Source organism: Apiospora aurea (assembly GCF_038362705.1).
Source record: "Apiospora aurea strain CBS 24483 chromosome Unknown utg000005l_segment0_segment0, whole genome shotgun sequence".
NCBI classification, from domain to species: Eukaryota; Fungi; Ascomycota; class Sordariomycetes; order Amphisphaeriales; family Apiosporaceae; genus Apiospora; species Apiospora aurea.
This window is the reverse complement of record NW_027117392.1, coordinates 3,107,915-3,121,943: the sequence shown is the minus strand read 5'-3', so window position 1 is coordinate 3,121,943 and position 14,029 is coordinate 3,107,915. Positions and strand designations below refer to the sequence as shown.

The following is a 14,029-nucleotide window of genomic DNA, read 5'->3' as shown; positions in this document are numbered from 1 at the left end:
ATATCCTAGTGTGATGTCACAAACGAGGAATGGGAAGGGGAGATTACGTCTCCGCAGGCTGCGGCTCTTCAGTCTTGGCCCTCTTCACCTCTTCCACGCCCGGGGCCGGCTCCTCAGCCTTGCGCTTGCCGTTGGATTCCGCGGCTTCGGCCTCGGCTTCGGCCTTCTTTTCCTTCTTGCGGACCAGGCCAGACAGGTCATTGGCGTTCTTCTTGGCCTCCTGGATGCGGGCCTCCGTGTCAGCCTTGGACTCGCCCAGAGCAGCACCGAGAAGACCCGTCATGGGGTTTTCGGCGCCCAGTGCGCCCTCTACATCGACGGGGTTCTTCAGATCCACCAACTATAATCATTTTTTCATGGTTAGTCTCTTCAAACGGGCGCGACGAGGAGTAATCGGGGGAGTGGGGAACTCACCCGTTGCTCCATGTCGGCAATAATGTCCTTGACCTCCAGAATACGTTTGCGGGAGGCCTCGTTTTCCTCGGGAGCGTGAATGGTTGCCAGGTCCACTTCTTCATTCTGAAGCTTCATGCGCGTGCTGGCAATCGCCTTTTCCAGCTCGGAAACGGCCTCATTGCGCATGTCTTCGTCCAGTGCTTTGGGGCCTTGGCTGTCCTCATCTTGTGAATCAGTCGTGATGGAGGCGAACTCGAGAGCAAGAGAGAGCTTGAAGTGGGCCTCGGCGATAACTTCCGACTCTTCAGGGTACAGCACTGACTTGTACTTCAAGGAGGCGCGGGTATCGTTAACTGCAAGAGGAAACCTGTGACTAGTTAGCGTTTCTTTCGATGGGCATTCTTCAATAATCACCTACTTCTCATTCTCCAGGGAGATCTCCGCCAGTAGGTCGTGGGTATCGGCGAGCCGCTCCTGGACGTGCCTTGAAGAAGGGGTACTGTCATCGGACTTCTCCTTTCCTTTCGAGTCTGCAGAATCTGCATCACCTTGTTCGAGTTGTTTCTCGAACATGACTCTCGCCAAGTCCAGAACTTCGAAGGCGACAGCGAGGTCATCTTCTTCCTCTTCCTCCTCGCCTTCGCCCTCCTCCTCGGCATCCTCGTCCTCATCGGAGCCCTCGAAATTTTCGTCGCCTGTAAACTGGAAAAGCGGCTTCTTCGCTTCGGGCACTTTCTCTCCTCCCTCGAGTCCGCTGCCAGACGCGTTCTTAGCGACGATGGCGACGCCCTCCTCGGCCACCTTTTCTGCGTCGGTCTTCTGGTCCTCCTCCTTGATGTCGTCCAAGGCCATGGCGGTGCTGGCCTCGGCAGCTGGGGCCTTGCTCTTGGCAGCTCCGTTAGCAGCCTTGGGCTTCTTCTTCTCGGTGCCTGCCTTGCCGCCCAGGACGTCGCTCTTGCTCTGGCCGACCTTGAACAGGCAGCGACCGTAGAGGTAGAGGATGTCGGCGTTGTCGGGGCTCATCTCGCCGTTGAACTCGGCCTGCATCTCGGCGGCCTGCGCAAAGACCTCGGAGGCCTCGTCATACTTCTTCTGCACGTAGAGAGAGCCGGCCTTGGCGGTGAGGTCGGCCAGCGAGACCTTGATGGACTTCTCGCGCTCCTCGGCGTCCATGGGCGGGAGGGACTGGGGGGTTCCAACGGCAGACACGACGGCCGAAGGGACGGCGGAGAGCGTCGGGGTATCGGTCGGGGTCGGCTCTGCCATGGTGGTGGGTGGAAGGTAGATGGTAGCTATGTATGGGTGGTGAATGCGATGGCGCTGTGATTGGCTATCACCAGGTCAATGGAACAAAAATGGGGATGGACAAGATGGCTTGGATGGGGACGATTGTCGAAAGGGCAATTGGATGAGATGGTGGAAAGAACCAATGGGTTGATCTCGGATGTTCAGTCGGGATGCGACAATATTCTTTCTCGTGGGCTTGATGGGGGGGTGTGTAAAGGTTGCGCGTGCCACACGACACGACACGAAGCTTGGAGCTTTGGAGCTTGGGTGTTTGGATGTTTGGAACCTGTAACCAGGTGCAGTGCAGGTGGTGGGCTGACGCGAGAAAACCACTGTAAGTTTTGCATGTAGCGACCGCGTCAAGCTGACTGACACTGACACTGGCACTGACGGGGTCGAGACGACAAGGGGAGCTTGAGCCACCAAGGACTGTGTACGTAGACGACATACACTGTGCTCATAGACTGTGCAGGCAGTCTTGCCTTGTATAGTACCACGTGACTCGAAGAGAGCTGCTGCTACAGTACCTACCTACTTCGAGCAAGAGAAGAAGCGTGACGTAAATCCTGGCAGCCGGCCTGGGGCCTGGGGGCCAGTTCCACTCCTAACCCACTTGCAATGCAACAAGCGGAAGAAATGGGCTGCCGCCTCGCAGCGCCCGAAGTCCGTCCTGAGACTTTTCTCCCTTGGCCGTTTGCCGGGCTCCCGATGTCCGTGTGCCAAGGACAGAGACCCCTTTTGCTGCAGTCACGCATCCGTCACGACAGTTGTTCACATATTGCGTTTTGCAGCATATCTAGGTTGGGATTAGGTACTCCTCTGGATAGAAACAGCCCGAAAAATGGGTGTGACTCCAGATGCCTCACCTGTGAAGGTACCGAAAACGTGGAGAGATTGGGAGACTCAGACACCTGCTTCTCCATTGTATGTTTTTCTTTATTCCTCCAAGCAAAGCCACCCCTACTACCCCTTGCCCTACTGCCTGCCTACGTACCAAGGTTCGCGCAATCAATTGATTGACGTCTTTTGTTCCCGAGGGCGATCGTCACAAACCTTATCTTCTTCCCTTCTTTGCATACGCGTCAGCTCTGGCACGTCCTTGAGAGTGCTCAGAGTTGCCGGTAGTGCCGCCTCGCGCACAAGTGCTGCTGGCTCATCAACGCAGGCGCCCGGTCGAGATAGCACGGCGCGTATTATCCATTTACCAAGCTTTTGGCCGTTGCTTTGGTTATAAGTTAGTGCTAGATGAAGAAAAGGTCGCTTTCCCCTCCTTCAGCTGGGTGGTGTTCCGGCTGGATTTCCACTACCCTGTACTCCGTACTGGCAGGTCCTTCAGATGAAGGTTTCCAACTCAATGGTAAATTCCTTACCTTAGGTACAGTAGTGGAAGGGAGCTCAAGCCTGCATATCTAGAGTATCGACAGCTCAAACCTACCTAAACATACCGTGACATACCACGCGACGCATTGGCTCGCATCCTAGTTACCGAGTGGAAGGTTGGAGACAGTAGGGCGTACCCCGTATTGTATAATTAACCCGCCAGCCAGTCCGCAAATTTACAGTTTATTTTTATATCAATTTTCCATGTTGCAATGCGCGTTCATCTCGAAGACTTTACTTGATACGCGTGGGCGGGCCATGGGAAAGGAAACGTGGACGTGAGACTGGAGAGCAGCGGCCCCCCTCCGCTGCCCCCAAGCACCCCCATCTGCCATCCCATCCCATCATTCATATGGAATGGGAATTGAGATGGCCTTCAGGGATGGCCGGCCCACGGTGCAGCCGCTTCATCCATCCAAGGCATGGCCAACGCCTGCGCAATGCCACCACCCACCACCAAATCGATTTGCTTGGGAGGGCAAAGAGGCTTACGTGAGCATCGTTTCACTTTCAGAAGCCTGTCCAATGAAAGCACCTGTGGGAAAGTGGAAGGCTTTCGATATATATATATATATGTATGTATATCCTTCTCCTAGGCCAAGGGGAGTCCCCGTGGGCAGGCTTGAGGACTGTTTGCGTGGTTTTGGATGTAAGATAGAGGAGTCTCGAAGTGCGTGCGAGTCTCCATTGATTATCACATCACTGCTGATCTTGATTCCTCCCTGGCTCCCTGCATAGGCGAGCCCACACACTGGAGGGGCGTTACGTGGAGGGGAGGGGGGAGGGGGAATGGCAGATGTGTGTCGTGCGACGCGCCTTTTGCCTTTGGATCAAACGACTAGAGGAATGAATGTCTTGCTTGTCGACTTTGGCCTCATAATTCGGTCTTTTGATTTTGATCAACCTCCCGGAGCCGCTGCGAACATGGCAAAAAGAAAGTCCATAAGTAAGCCTTGGCGGTTTTCGTTGCGATCCACCAGCTCGGCTCAGCTACTACTAAGTGGCTAGAGTGGGCGGGATCAATTTGCTTTTCTAGCTGGGTGGATGGGATCTGTGTATCTAGCCTAGGTACATGTAGCCAGCCTGGATTGTAGCCTGCCTGGGCTGCTGGAGCCTGGCAGATTGATTGGCAGAGTACCTAGAGCAAGAGCGTGTACATGACCTAACGTGCGGGCGTACTTCATGTCACATATCAACATTGGTACATACGTTTGATTCAAACCCCGTCCAGTTGGCCTGCAGCTTGCCCGATGCGACTAGCCTGTGCGCCATGGAGGCGTGCGTCATCAGCTGGAGTTTCGATGGGGGCCAGTACCGACAGTGGGCAGTATGTGGGTACCTCCTCTACTTTGCCCGGCCAGGAAATGGAAAACTTGATCGGGCGCACTAATAAACATGCCATGTAACTCGAGACTCGATCTGTCCAAGGGCAAAGAAAGTCCAGGCAGTCAATAAGGCAGGCGGCAGGCCTCACAGTCACAGTCTGGTGTAAGCTACTGGTCGTCCCATCCCTTTAACTCTGTTCTGCTTCCGATCTGCAAAGCAAATGTTACCTGCGCCCGATATAACGGATAGGACGACCGGCTTGCATATAAAGTATGCACTGTAGGTAGGTACATGTCGATAGCCAAACAGCATGACAACCCCAGACCAACCATTAGCCATGCATCTATCTGCCCACATGTGATTGCCCAGGCTCGTTCTGATCATCGCATGTCCCCGTCCGGCGGGAGATTGTCTTTTCCCCGTCCTCCCCTTTTTTCTTCTTCTTCTTCTTCTCTCTTTTGGCTTGCTTCCTGGCTTATGTATGTATCCTCCTGCGCCCAAGAATGCGCCGTCTCAAAACCATAACCCAGGGCCGGCAGTAGTCTAGCCAGCTAGCGAGGCGCACGACAGTACGCGTGAATGTACCTGCTTTTAGTCCCAACGTCGCAGAACAGCAAAGAACATGTTTCTCGTCAGCTACGGTGCCTAGGCCCAAGGGGGGTTTACACAGGAGAGTGGGGTCGAGAGAGTGAAGAGTGAAGAAGAGAGCTGACATCTGAAATCAACACGAGGAAAGCCGCTGCTGGGCTGGGCTTGACAGGGGCCCTGGAGCCCTGGAAAACCAGGGTGTCAGGGTGTCAGGGTGTCGGTCCTCCTCCCCAAGTCCGTACCTAAGCCGCAACAAGTAGCTGGATGTACATCACTGATGCCGGCACCTCCCTCGTTGCCAATTTATTATTACTTGTACTCGTGCATACCTGCGATTGGATTGGATTTGACTGTGGTCGTGCAAACACCAGGCACTCCCTCGTCACTTCCTTTCTTCAAGCACCGTTTCCCTCCGCCACCCTTCCTTCTTTCCCATTTTCTTTGGCCGTGTCGGTTGTTTGTTATTTGTACTGTACTGCTCTGCTGTAGGCCTCGAATGTTACATGTACGCTGCTGCTGACCTCGACGACATCTTGGACGACCTTTCCTGCTTACCCACCCACCGTTACATGTCGCATTGGACTTCGTAGGGGCCGCAAACCTCCGGTGCTCGGATTCCTTCCTGGCCGCCCACCATGATCATATCGGCATATTCCCGGCGACTCCGGCTCTTTGGCGGCTTCACGGTGATTGCCCTTCTCACCACCTACATTCACCTGCGCCCGCAATGGAAGGAGCGCTCGTATGAGTACGCCCAAACGTTCTACGATTCCGCCTCGACCCTTCTCAATGGCCAGGATTACAACAACACCCTCTACCAGCCCGGAAACGAGGGCATGGTCTCGCAGTACCACAACTTCAGCAGCCCTTGCGCCAATTTTCCCGACAGCAATGGCATCGTCTTGGTCATGAAGACGGGCGCCACCGAGGCCTTCGACAGAGTGCCCACCCAATTGCTCACCACTCTGCAATGCCTTCCCGACTTCCTGCTCTTTTCCGATATGGTACGCGACCCAACGAAATGCGCCCCCAGACTATGCAACTAACCCATGTGCAGGAACAACAAATCGGCAAACACCACATTTACGATGTGCTCGCCGATGTGGAGGAGACGGCCAAGGCGCACAACGAAGACTTCGACCTCTATCGCGACCAGAAGGAATGCCCTGTGTCGCAGAAGTCGTGCGTCGATGCGAAGACAGACAGCCACAAGGCCTGGAAGCTCGACAAGTACAAGTTCATCCCCATGATGGAGAAGACGTGGCGGATGCGGCCCGGACGGGATTGGTACGTCTTTGCCGAGGCCGACACGTACATTTTCTGGCCCAACATGCTGCATTGGCTGCACACGCAGAGCCAATTCAGCCCCAAGGAGAAGCTCTACCTGGGAAGTCGGAGCTTCATAGGAGGCACTCCTTTTGCCCACGGCGGATCTGGCTACGTGATGAGCGGGGCCTTGCTGCGGCATCTTATTGAGTACCACCCCGGCATGGTCAAGCAGTACAACGCGAAGGGGGCCCATGAGTGCTGTGGCGACCTGATGCTTGCCCAGGCGCTCGAAGAATACGAAAACGTCAAGATCCGCCAGGCGTGGCCCATGTTCAATGGCGAGAAGCCTAGCACGCTACCCTATGGGCCAGGCCACTGGTGCGAACCGATCTTGACCATGCACCACATGAACGCCGAGGAGATTACCACCGTGTGGCAGTTCGAGCAGACGCGCAAGACCGATGTAAGTCGGAAAATCCCCAAACTAACCAACCCCCTTATGCTCTATGGTTGGAAGGCGCCACCAGGGCGGTTGGAACTTTGAAATTAGCCCAATCCCTTTCCCCGCCAAAACCTACCCCCTTAAGCTTGTTCCAAGCCACATGCTCCAGGCCGTTGGAACACCCGCTAACGCAGTTTTCGTCACAGCGCACTCTTCTAATCAAGGATCTGTTCGATGCTCTCATAGCTCCCAAAATGCAGGATACGCGCTCAGACTGGGACAACCTTTCGGACGATGTATGCTACATCAATCCTGACCCCGCGGTACAGGGACGCGCAGAGGGCCATTTGCGCGACCGTCAGAAGAAACCCGAGGACATGACGGCCGTCGAGAAAGAGGCATGGAAATCGCCTGCACACTGCGCCAAGGTTTGCCAAGAGGAAGACGTGCCCGAGGATTGGGAACTCGACACGAAAGCGCAAAAGGTGATACCGCGAGATCCATCTCAGAAGGACCAGGATTCAGCCAATGCTAGCGACACCGAGAAAGCGGAAGACACTGGTCCCAGTGATGCGGCAGCTCGAGAGGCCTGGCATAAGACCATGGCAGAAAAGAAGAGGAACCGAACCTGCTTCCAGTACCGATGGCACGACGAGCAGTGCTGCACAGCGCGCAGCTTCAAGCTCGGAGCACCGAAGGCGGCACCCGCGGAGGGCAAGGACAAACAGAGATGGGCGAGCGGTTGGGACCTGAAGGGCATCAACGACTGGATCGATGCCACTGGCGAGTGTACCAAGGTCAACTGGGTGAGCCCCAAAGATTAAGAGGCATGGACAAGTCACGATTTGATGAACAACGACGCATCACAGCGTACTCAGTGCGAACATCTTAACGAAAACAAATGATAGGAACGGAGGTTTCCGAGGATACGAGAGAGAGAGAGAGAGAGAGAGAGAGAGAGAGGAAGAAGAAGAAAGGAGGGGTCCGCATCACATGGGGATGCGTCATTCGTTGCTCTGTCGTCCGAAAGCTAGGGGCACACATATCATTAGGCGGCGTTTGAGGCGTTTTTGGCTGCCTGGCTAGGCATATGCAACTAGAAAGGGTGCATCTTTTGCGGGACTCTACATCTGCGACGGAGGGACTGCTGTTTTTCGTGAAGCCTTGGTGGGCCCAAGGGCAGGAATGCGGTACAATGGCATCCGCAGCCTCAGCCGCAGCAGTAGCGAGAGACATTGATGGTGTCGCTGATTTCGGGCGGAATGAGTGTGAGTTTTGTTGACTTGACTGAACGGCCGAAAAGGGGGGTGAGGGTACAATTTTTGTAATGACATTGCTTACGGCGGATCTCTGCACTAGCTGGGTAGGCCAGAGGCCAGACGGAAAAAATATAAGGGAGCAAAGCTCGGTTCTTGGAGAGTCGCCAGTTCCCTCGAATGTGATCTGCAACCAAATATATCCTCCTATTCAGGAGAATCAAAGTCCAGACCAGATGCCAAAGTGAATGCTCCATGGGTCCATGCCAGGAAGCGTATGGTGATGTCTTCACGTCACATAGAGAGGGGAATTCGACACAGGACAGCCCCCAAAGCCGGCTATCCATTCATTCGTAGTTACTGCGTACAACTCATGCATCATATATTCATATAATAAAGTCCCCAACTGATGATATAGCATCTGCTCCAACCCCCGTCGCATTTGCCATCCATGCATCCCTCTTGCCGTCCAATGCCCTTGCTTTTCCGATGCAGGATTTCCTCTCGTCTTTTCCTTCCCTCTTCCCAGTGCCGTGCTATGCTATGAAGCTTTCCCGAGCATTTGGGCTTTCTAAATGCATTTCTCCTTTCTTTCTTTTACTTCGAATCGAATCGAACAAATGTCAAAATGGTTGGGTAAAGGAGAAGCAAAAGAACGAACGCCTTTTATATGCATACATGCCACCGTCGGCCGCCCTGGGAAACAAGATATAACCACCCGCAACGACTTTTGGCCGACCAGCTAATGGGAAGTCGCTAACAACAACAATATCTCATCATCGTCAGTTGAGACCGAAACGCCACTACGCGCCCGGAGTCCATTTCTTGGCCCCGCCCTCACTAGGGGCGCGACTCCGCCGTTGCTTTCCGGAACCAGAACGCGAGTGGCTCGTACTAGTACTACTAACCGAGCCGTTTCGCCTAGATGACGATGACGACGACATGGTCGGACTCTCCGGCACGAAGGGATATCTACTCCCGCTGCTACCACCACCACCATCCGTGGCTTGGTTTTCCTTATTGCTGAATAGGCTATTGCGCCTCAACTCATTGCGCCTCAAGTCCGACAAGTCGCTCACAGAAGTGCGCGGGAGGACGCCCGGATTGCGAGGCAGTCGGCTCTTACTGCTGACACTCGAGCTCAGATCACCACTGACCCGCCGGGGTATCGACGACACCGGGATGCCGGTACTATCGCGGCTCCGCGGTCTGTAAAGCGACGGGTCGCGCTCGTGTGTGAAGGAAACCGCAGAACGCTTGGGGCTGTGTGCTACTTCAATGAAGGCAGACGACTGAGAGGACCGGTGGGCGTGTGTTGGAGTCATGGGTGTCGATGCCGAAGAATGTAAAGAGGGTGGGGTGTATAGACGGCGCGAGCCAGGCCGCGAGCCAGGTCGCGCACGGCCTGCACTTGTCGCGGCCGACGACGATGCAGTTAGACTCGAGATGCTACTTGAAGCGTTCTCAGACTCGCCATTGATGTGGGACCTGACAAGCTCCGAGGCCAAGTTCCGTACCAGCACTGCAGAGTCTTTGTCCGCCAGCGTCTGGATATCCTCGAGGAGCGATGTGAGGCATTTGTCTCTTGAGCTGCTGAAATAGTCGGTCTCGCGCGTGTCCAGGATGTTGCGGACGAGACGAAGCAGATTCAACCGTACTACTGCCTTTTTTGTGGCCCAGCTTCTGCCCGATCCCTGAGAACATCTCAGGCGTTGCTAACATGGATGACAGTGAAGGGCTGAGGCGAAGAAGTTTGAGCAGGGGCTCGAGCAGGTTCGGGTCAAACGCATTAATCTTAGCATTAGTGAAGCAGGATATGATCTCTTTTGTGAAGCTGCCATTGATGAGGTGTCCCTCAACTTTGGCAGTCTCTTCTTGCAGCCTAAGAGGCGGTTAGTAAAAATTCGGACGTGTGGTAATCAGGGACAAGTAAAGAGTTTTAGTCATCAACGTACCATACAAAAATGGCGTCCAAGGCCGTGACTTGCCAGTACTGGTCCGCCAGAAGAGACACATAGAAATCCAGGCCTTTGTTCTGCCACAAGAAGCGACGACCTTTGCTTCCAGAATGGGCCATATCGCAGAGAATCGGAAGAACAAACTCCTTTGGTGGTCTGTCAGTCTTCATAATCTTGAGCAGCAATGGTACAATGCCATTGACTGCTGCATATTCCTGTCGGTCTTTGCTCAGGCGGCAGAGATTGAACAAGGTGTTGAGCACCTGGTTGGATATCTCCCGGAAATGGCGATGGCTTTTCTTCATGGTCCCACTCAGCAGGTCGATCAGCAGATCGATGGCATCGGCCGAGTGTAGTGTTTCCAACGTAGTGGACAGCATAGATAGGTTCTTTATGAACTTGAGCATTGTGATCTGATGCGCTGGTGTCATCCGGTGCAGATCCTTGAGAATACCTGCGATCGGCGTTAGCATGACATAGATTCCTCAGGCTTGGTTTGGGACCGGACTGACTCTTCAGCACTTGACGGTCAGCCACCATCTCCTTGACATAGTTTTCGGCTTGGGAGAACAGATAGAAAATGTTGACGATGCGACCCTCGATAGCTTCTATCAGCTCATCCCCTTCGTCTTCGTCCAGTACTCTGTGCAGCACCAATGCTAGCGGATCTAGAATCTTGCTCCTGGAGAAGATACGACAGAAATCGTTCTTGGGAGTAGGTCCTTGTAGTTCGAATACATTCCAAATACCGTTGACGCCGATGAGCACAAGGTCTCGAGCACTATCGTAGTCCTCGTCTAAGAACTCCACCAGGACGTTGAGACCGCCAGCGCTCACAAACATCTGCAAGGTAAGAGTGGAGGTTTGATACATTTGTCGTACAAAGGCGGCGGCTTCCAATCGGATTTCGTTCGAGTATTGCCTCGCTGCAAATTTGGTAATGATAGGTATGCCACCGACAAAGCATATGTTCTCCTGCAGCTCGACATCGTCTAGAATAATCTGCCAGGCTGTTAGCCCCTGTCGCCTTACTTTAGGGTCATATTTTCTTACCGTATTCACGACTTTCAGCAACTGCAGAATCATGTGCTGCCGGCTTTTCACTGTACATGGCTCAAGTAGCTCCAAAATAGGCAACAGACCATGTGCGCTGATGATGAGGTCCTTGACTTCGACATGTTCCCACAGAAGGGCAAGCTGGGAAGATGTTAGCGACAGGATGTACTTGGGGCGAACGACCCGTTGGCCGACCTACCAGATCCTCGGAAAGCTCCGACAGCTTTTCTTCGCCTTCTATCATTTTGATGGATCGTACAAGCACCTCTACCTTCTCTGCTAGCCTGGCATGCCGGTCTCGGGCGATGTTGGCTTCGAGGTCCATTTCATCCCAGCCTGGGTCCATAAAAGCAAAGGGGTCGTCTTCGTCTTCGTCGTCGCCGAGCCACGAGTTGTTGGATAACTTGGATAGGACCATAAGCCCTCCGTCTTCAGAGCCTCGGTCGCTCTCGGCCTTCTCGGTAATATTGTCGCCAGGGCCAAATATATCGGAGAAATCTTCGTCGCCCTCGCTCTCGGCGAACTTCTGTATCTCGATGGACGACCGAGACCGTTGCATTTGCCGATCCGGTAGAACCGAGGGTCGCGATGAGGCTGTTCTTCTCATGCTTCCGCCAACAGGTGACTGTGTAGAGCGTGGCAGACTGGTAAGATCTGAAGGGTGGAATAGTTGAGGGGTATCGGGCTGTCGAGTATCAGTTTGCCATTCAGACAAATAGGAACATAGAAACACATACCTTCCTCGATTGGCTAATTTTCTGGTTGAAGATGAGATCACTTTGGTCATTGTTGTCGAAGAGATCCGAATAATCCTCCACTGTGTGCTCTCTATACAGCAGATCCGGTCTCGAAGGCAACTCGAATTTGTTCCCCAGGCTCTTCGCCTGCGATTTTCGCCGATAGTGCCCGCTGGTGGACCGTTTCCGGGGGAGACCTTGTAGGCTGCGGGACTCTCAGCTGCCCTTTCGGTTCCGGTGTCTTTTCCGGCCCAAAGGGGAACCTCCAGTTAGGTCGAATAGTCTTGTCCTGGGGATCTTCGTCATGAAAGCCACCACCAAAATTCTTCATGGTCATGAGCTCTCCGTCCATATCGGTATCCCAGTTCCCAGATATATCCCGGGAGTTATCAATCGAAGCGAATTGCTTCAAGCGGTCTGCGGAAAGCATCCCACCAAAGTGGTCTTGCGGTTTGATAAGAGGAAGTTGCAAGGCGGTGGGCGAGATTGCAGTGGCAAAGTCATTGTCCCAATTATCGTCATCTATAGTGTGTCAGTGATCTTGACCCATCATCGCGTGAAAACGGCCAGGGCCGGTGCTCTTCAGAGCACTCCTTACCAGCAAGTTCTGGAGACCGGAAGTCCTCGGCCGTTGGTCGGGGCTTGGCAAGTGACAAGGGCCCCTTTGCCGGCGTATTGAGGCCAGACCTCGTTTGCGGGTGGTTCTGCTGCGACGGGCCAGAGTCCGAGCCAGTAGAGGCCCGTAGATTGTTGGTGTCGGATGTTAAAGCTTTGTTCCATTGCTTGACTTCTTCAACGGCTTGGCTAAAGTTGGCCGAGGCCTTTGCGACTGGGGCATCGCTCCTCCGGCACCCAACTATCCAGTTGTGCTTGAGCAGCTTTCTTGCAGAGACACGAAGATTCGGGTCTTTCTGAAAACATTGCATCAAGAAGTCGCGAGCAGCCTGTGCCACGTTAGAACCACAGAGAGCAAACCACCCCATGTACAATGCATCACATGAGCTTGCAGGGGCCTTGGTCACTTACAGAAGACACGCCTTCGGGTAGAGGTGGATGATCATCGTTGACAATAGCGAAAAGTGCGGGCATGGCTTGCAAATGATGGTATGGTGGTTTCCCCTGCAGCAGCTCAATAACAGTACATCCTAAACTCCAGATATCTGATGCAGGCGTGGCTCCGGATAACTCGATTATTTCTGGCGCCATCCAGTACGGTGTTCCCACCACTTGAGCCTCCTTGTCAGGCCCGCTCAGAGTACTTGTAGAAACGCCGAAGTCGGCGAGTTTGACTTTGCCGTCCTTTGTGGTCAGGATGTTGGCTCCCTTGATATCACGATGAATGACACCCTGGTCGTGCAGATACTGAAGCCCTTGCAGAACCTGGGTCATATAGACGCCCACAAGGTTCTCTGGGAACTTGCCGTATGCTTTGCATATCGAATGGAGAGAGCCATTCTCGCAGTACCTAAAGTTCATGTAAGTTTCCCAGCACAAGATAATTTCAAGAGCGGCATGGCATACTCTAGAACAATGTTTAGGCAGTCTACCGACTTGACAAAACCGACATACTTGACGATGTTGTCGTGCTACAACCATTGTCAGCCCCGCAAGAACTGCCTTGGGCAGTCGGCCCATAACTCTGGGGCGAGTCTTACATGCAAGTTCTTCAACAGATCGATCTCGGCCTGAACACAAGTCAGCATTCTATCCTCAACCAACCTGCTTCTGGTCGCACCTACCTCGATCATGCGCAATTCGCTCTTAGGCAAATTGACCAGCTTGATTTGTTTGACTGCAACAGCCTCGCCGGTGCCCCAATGGATCGCTTTGTAGACGGCGCCAAAGGCTCCCTTGCCCAGGCATTCTCCCAGACGCTGCAACATTCCGTATTAGCTTGTGTTCCTGGCGAAACCAAAACCTCCCAGCTGCAAGTGGGCATGGCCTCCTTTGCTAACCGAACAAGGCTCCGTTCTTTCTGTACGTACGTAATCTTTCAGCCCGGGATCTTGAACCGCCTTGTCGCGGCCACCACTTCCTTTCCTCGGAGTGCCTGAATGCCGAGCCGCCACAGCAGGTCTGCCATTGGCGGCATGGTACTGGCGCTCACCTGTGGACGACGTCGAAGGGTTCGAGGAATGGCCCGAGGAGGGCGCCATGGCCGGTTGTGTTCAACAACGCTTCTTCTGGGAGACGACCACAGGCGGCTTCGGCAAGACTGGTGGGCTGTTCGAGGACACGGCGGGCGGTGCTGCGACTGCGAGAGGCGAAGGGAAAGGTGGTCGGCGACATGAATCAAGTGCTTGTCCCATTCCAGCTCGCTGCAGTCTGGAGTTT

General features: G+C 53.9%; 3 protein-coding genes across 3 annotated transcripts; 1 reads left to right on the top strand and 2 right to left on the bottom strand.

Moving 5' to 3' along the window:
* Positions 1-43: 43 nt before the first annotated feature.
* PG986_007518 (HAT1-interacting factor 1) lies at positions 44-1,662 on the bottom strand (the record flags this gene model as incomplete). The annotated part of the gene is made up of 3 exons (XM_066843740.1): positions 44-340; positions 415-763; positions 815-1,662. 3 exons carry the CDS (start codon positions 1,660-1,662, stop codon positions 44-46), a joined length of 1,494 nt encoding a protein of 497 aa, XP_066699852.1.
* A 3,950-nt stretch (positions 1,663-5,612) lies between these two features.
* PG986_007517 (glycosyltransferase family 31 protein) lies at positions 5,613-7,512 on the top strand (the record flags this gene model as incomplete). Its single annotated transcript, XM_066843739.1, has 3 exons — positions 5,613-5,981; positions 6,035-6,709; positions 6,895-7,512. 3 exons carry the CDS (start codon positions 5,613-5,615, stop codon positions 7,510-7,512), a joined length of 1,662 nt encoding a protein of 553 aa, XP_066699851.1.
* Positions 7,513-8,747: 1,235 nt separating this feature from the next.
* On the bottom strand, positions 8,748-13,851 carry PG986_007516 (Cytokinesis protein sepH; the record flags this gene model as incomplete). Its single annotated transcript, XM_066843738.1, has 13 exons — positions 8,748-9,627; positions 9,665-9,826; positions 9,900-10,356; positions 10,415-10,904; positions 10,956-11,099; positions 11,158-11,643; positions 11,793-12,217; positions 12,294-12,639; positions 12,722-13,160; positions 13,217-13,281; positions 13,351-13,380; positions 13,435-13,569; positions 13,681-13,851. The coding sequence occupies 13 exons, from the start codon at positions 13,849-13,851 to the stop codon at positions 8,748-8,750; spliced, it is 4,230 nt and encodes a 1,409-aa protein (XP_066699850.1).
* Positions 13,852-14,029: the final 178 nt, after the last annotated feature.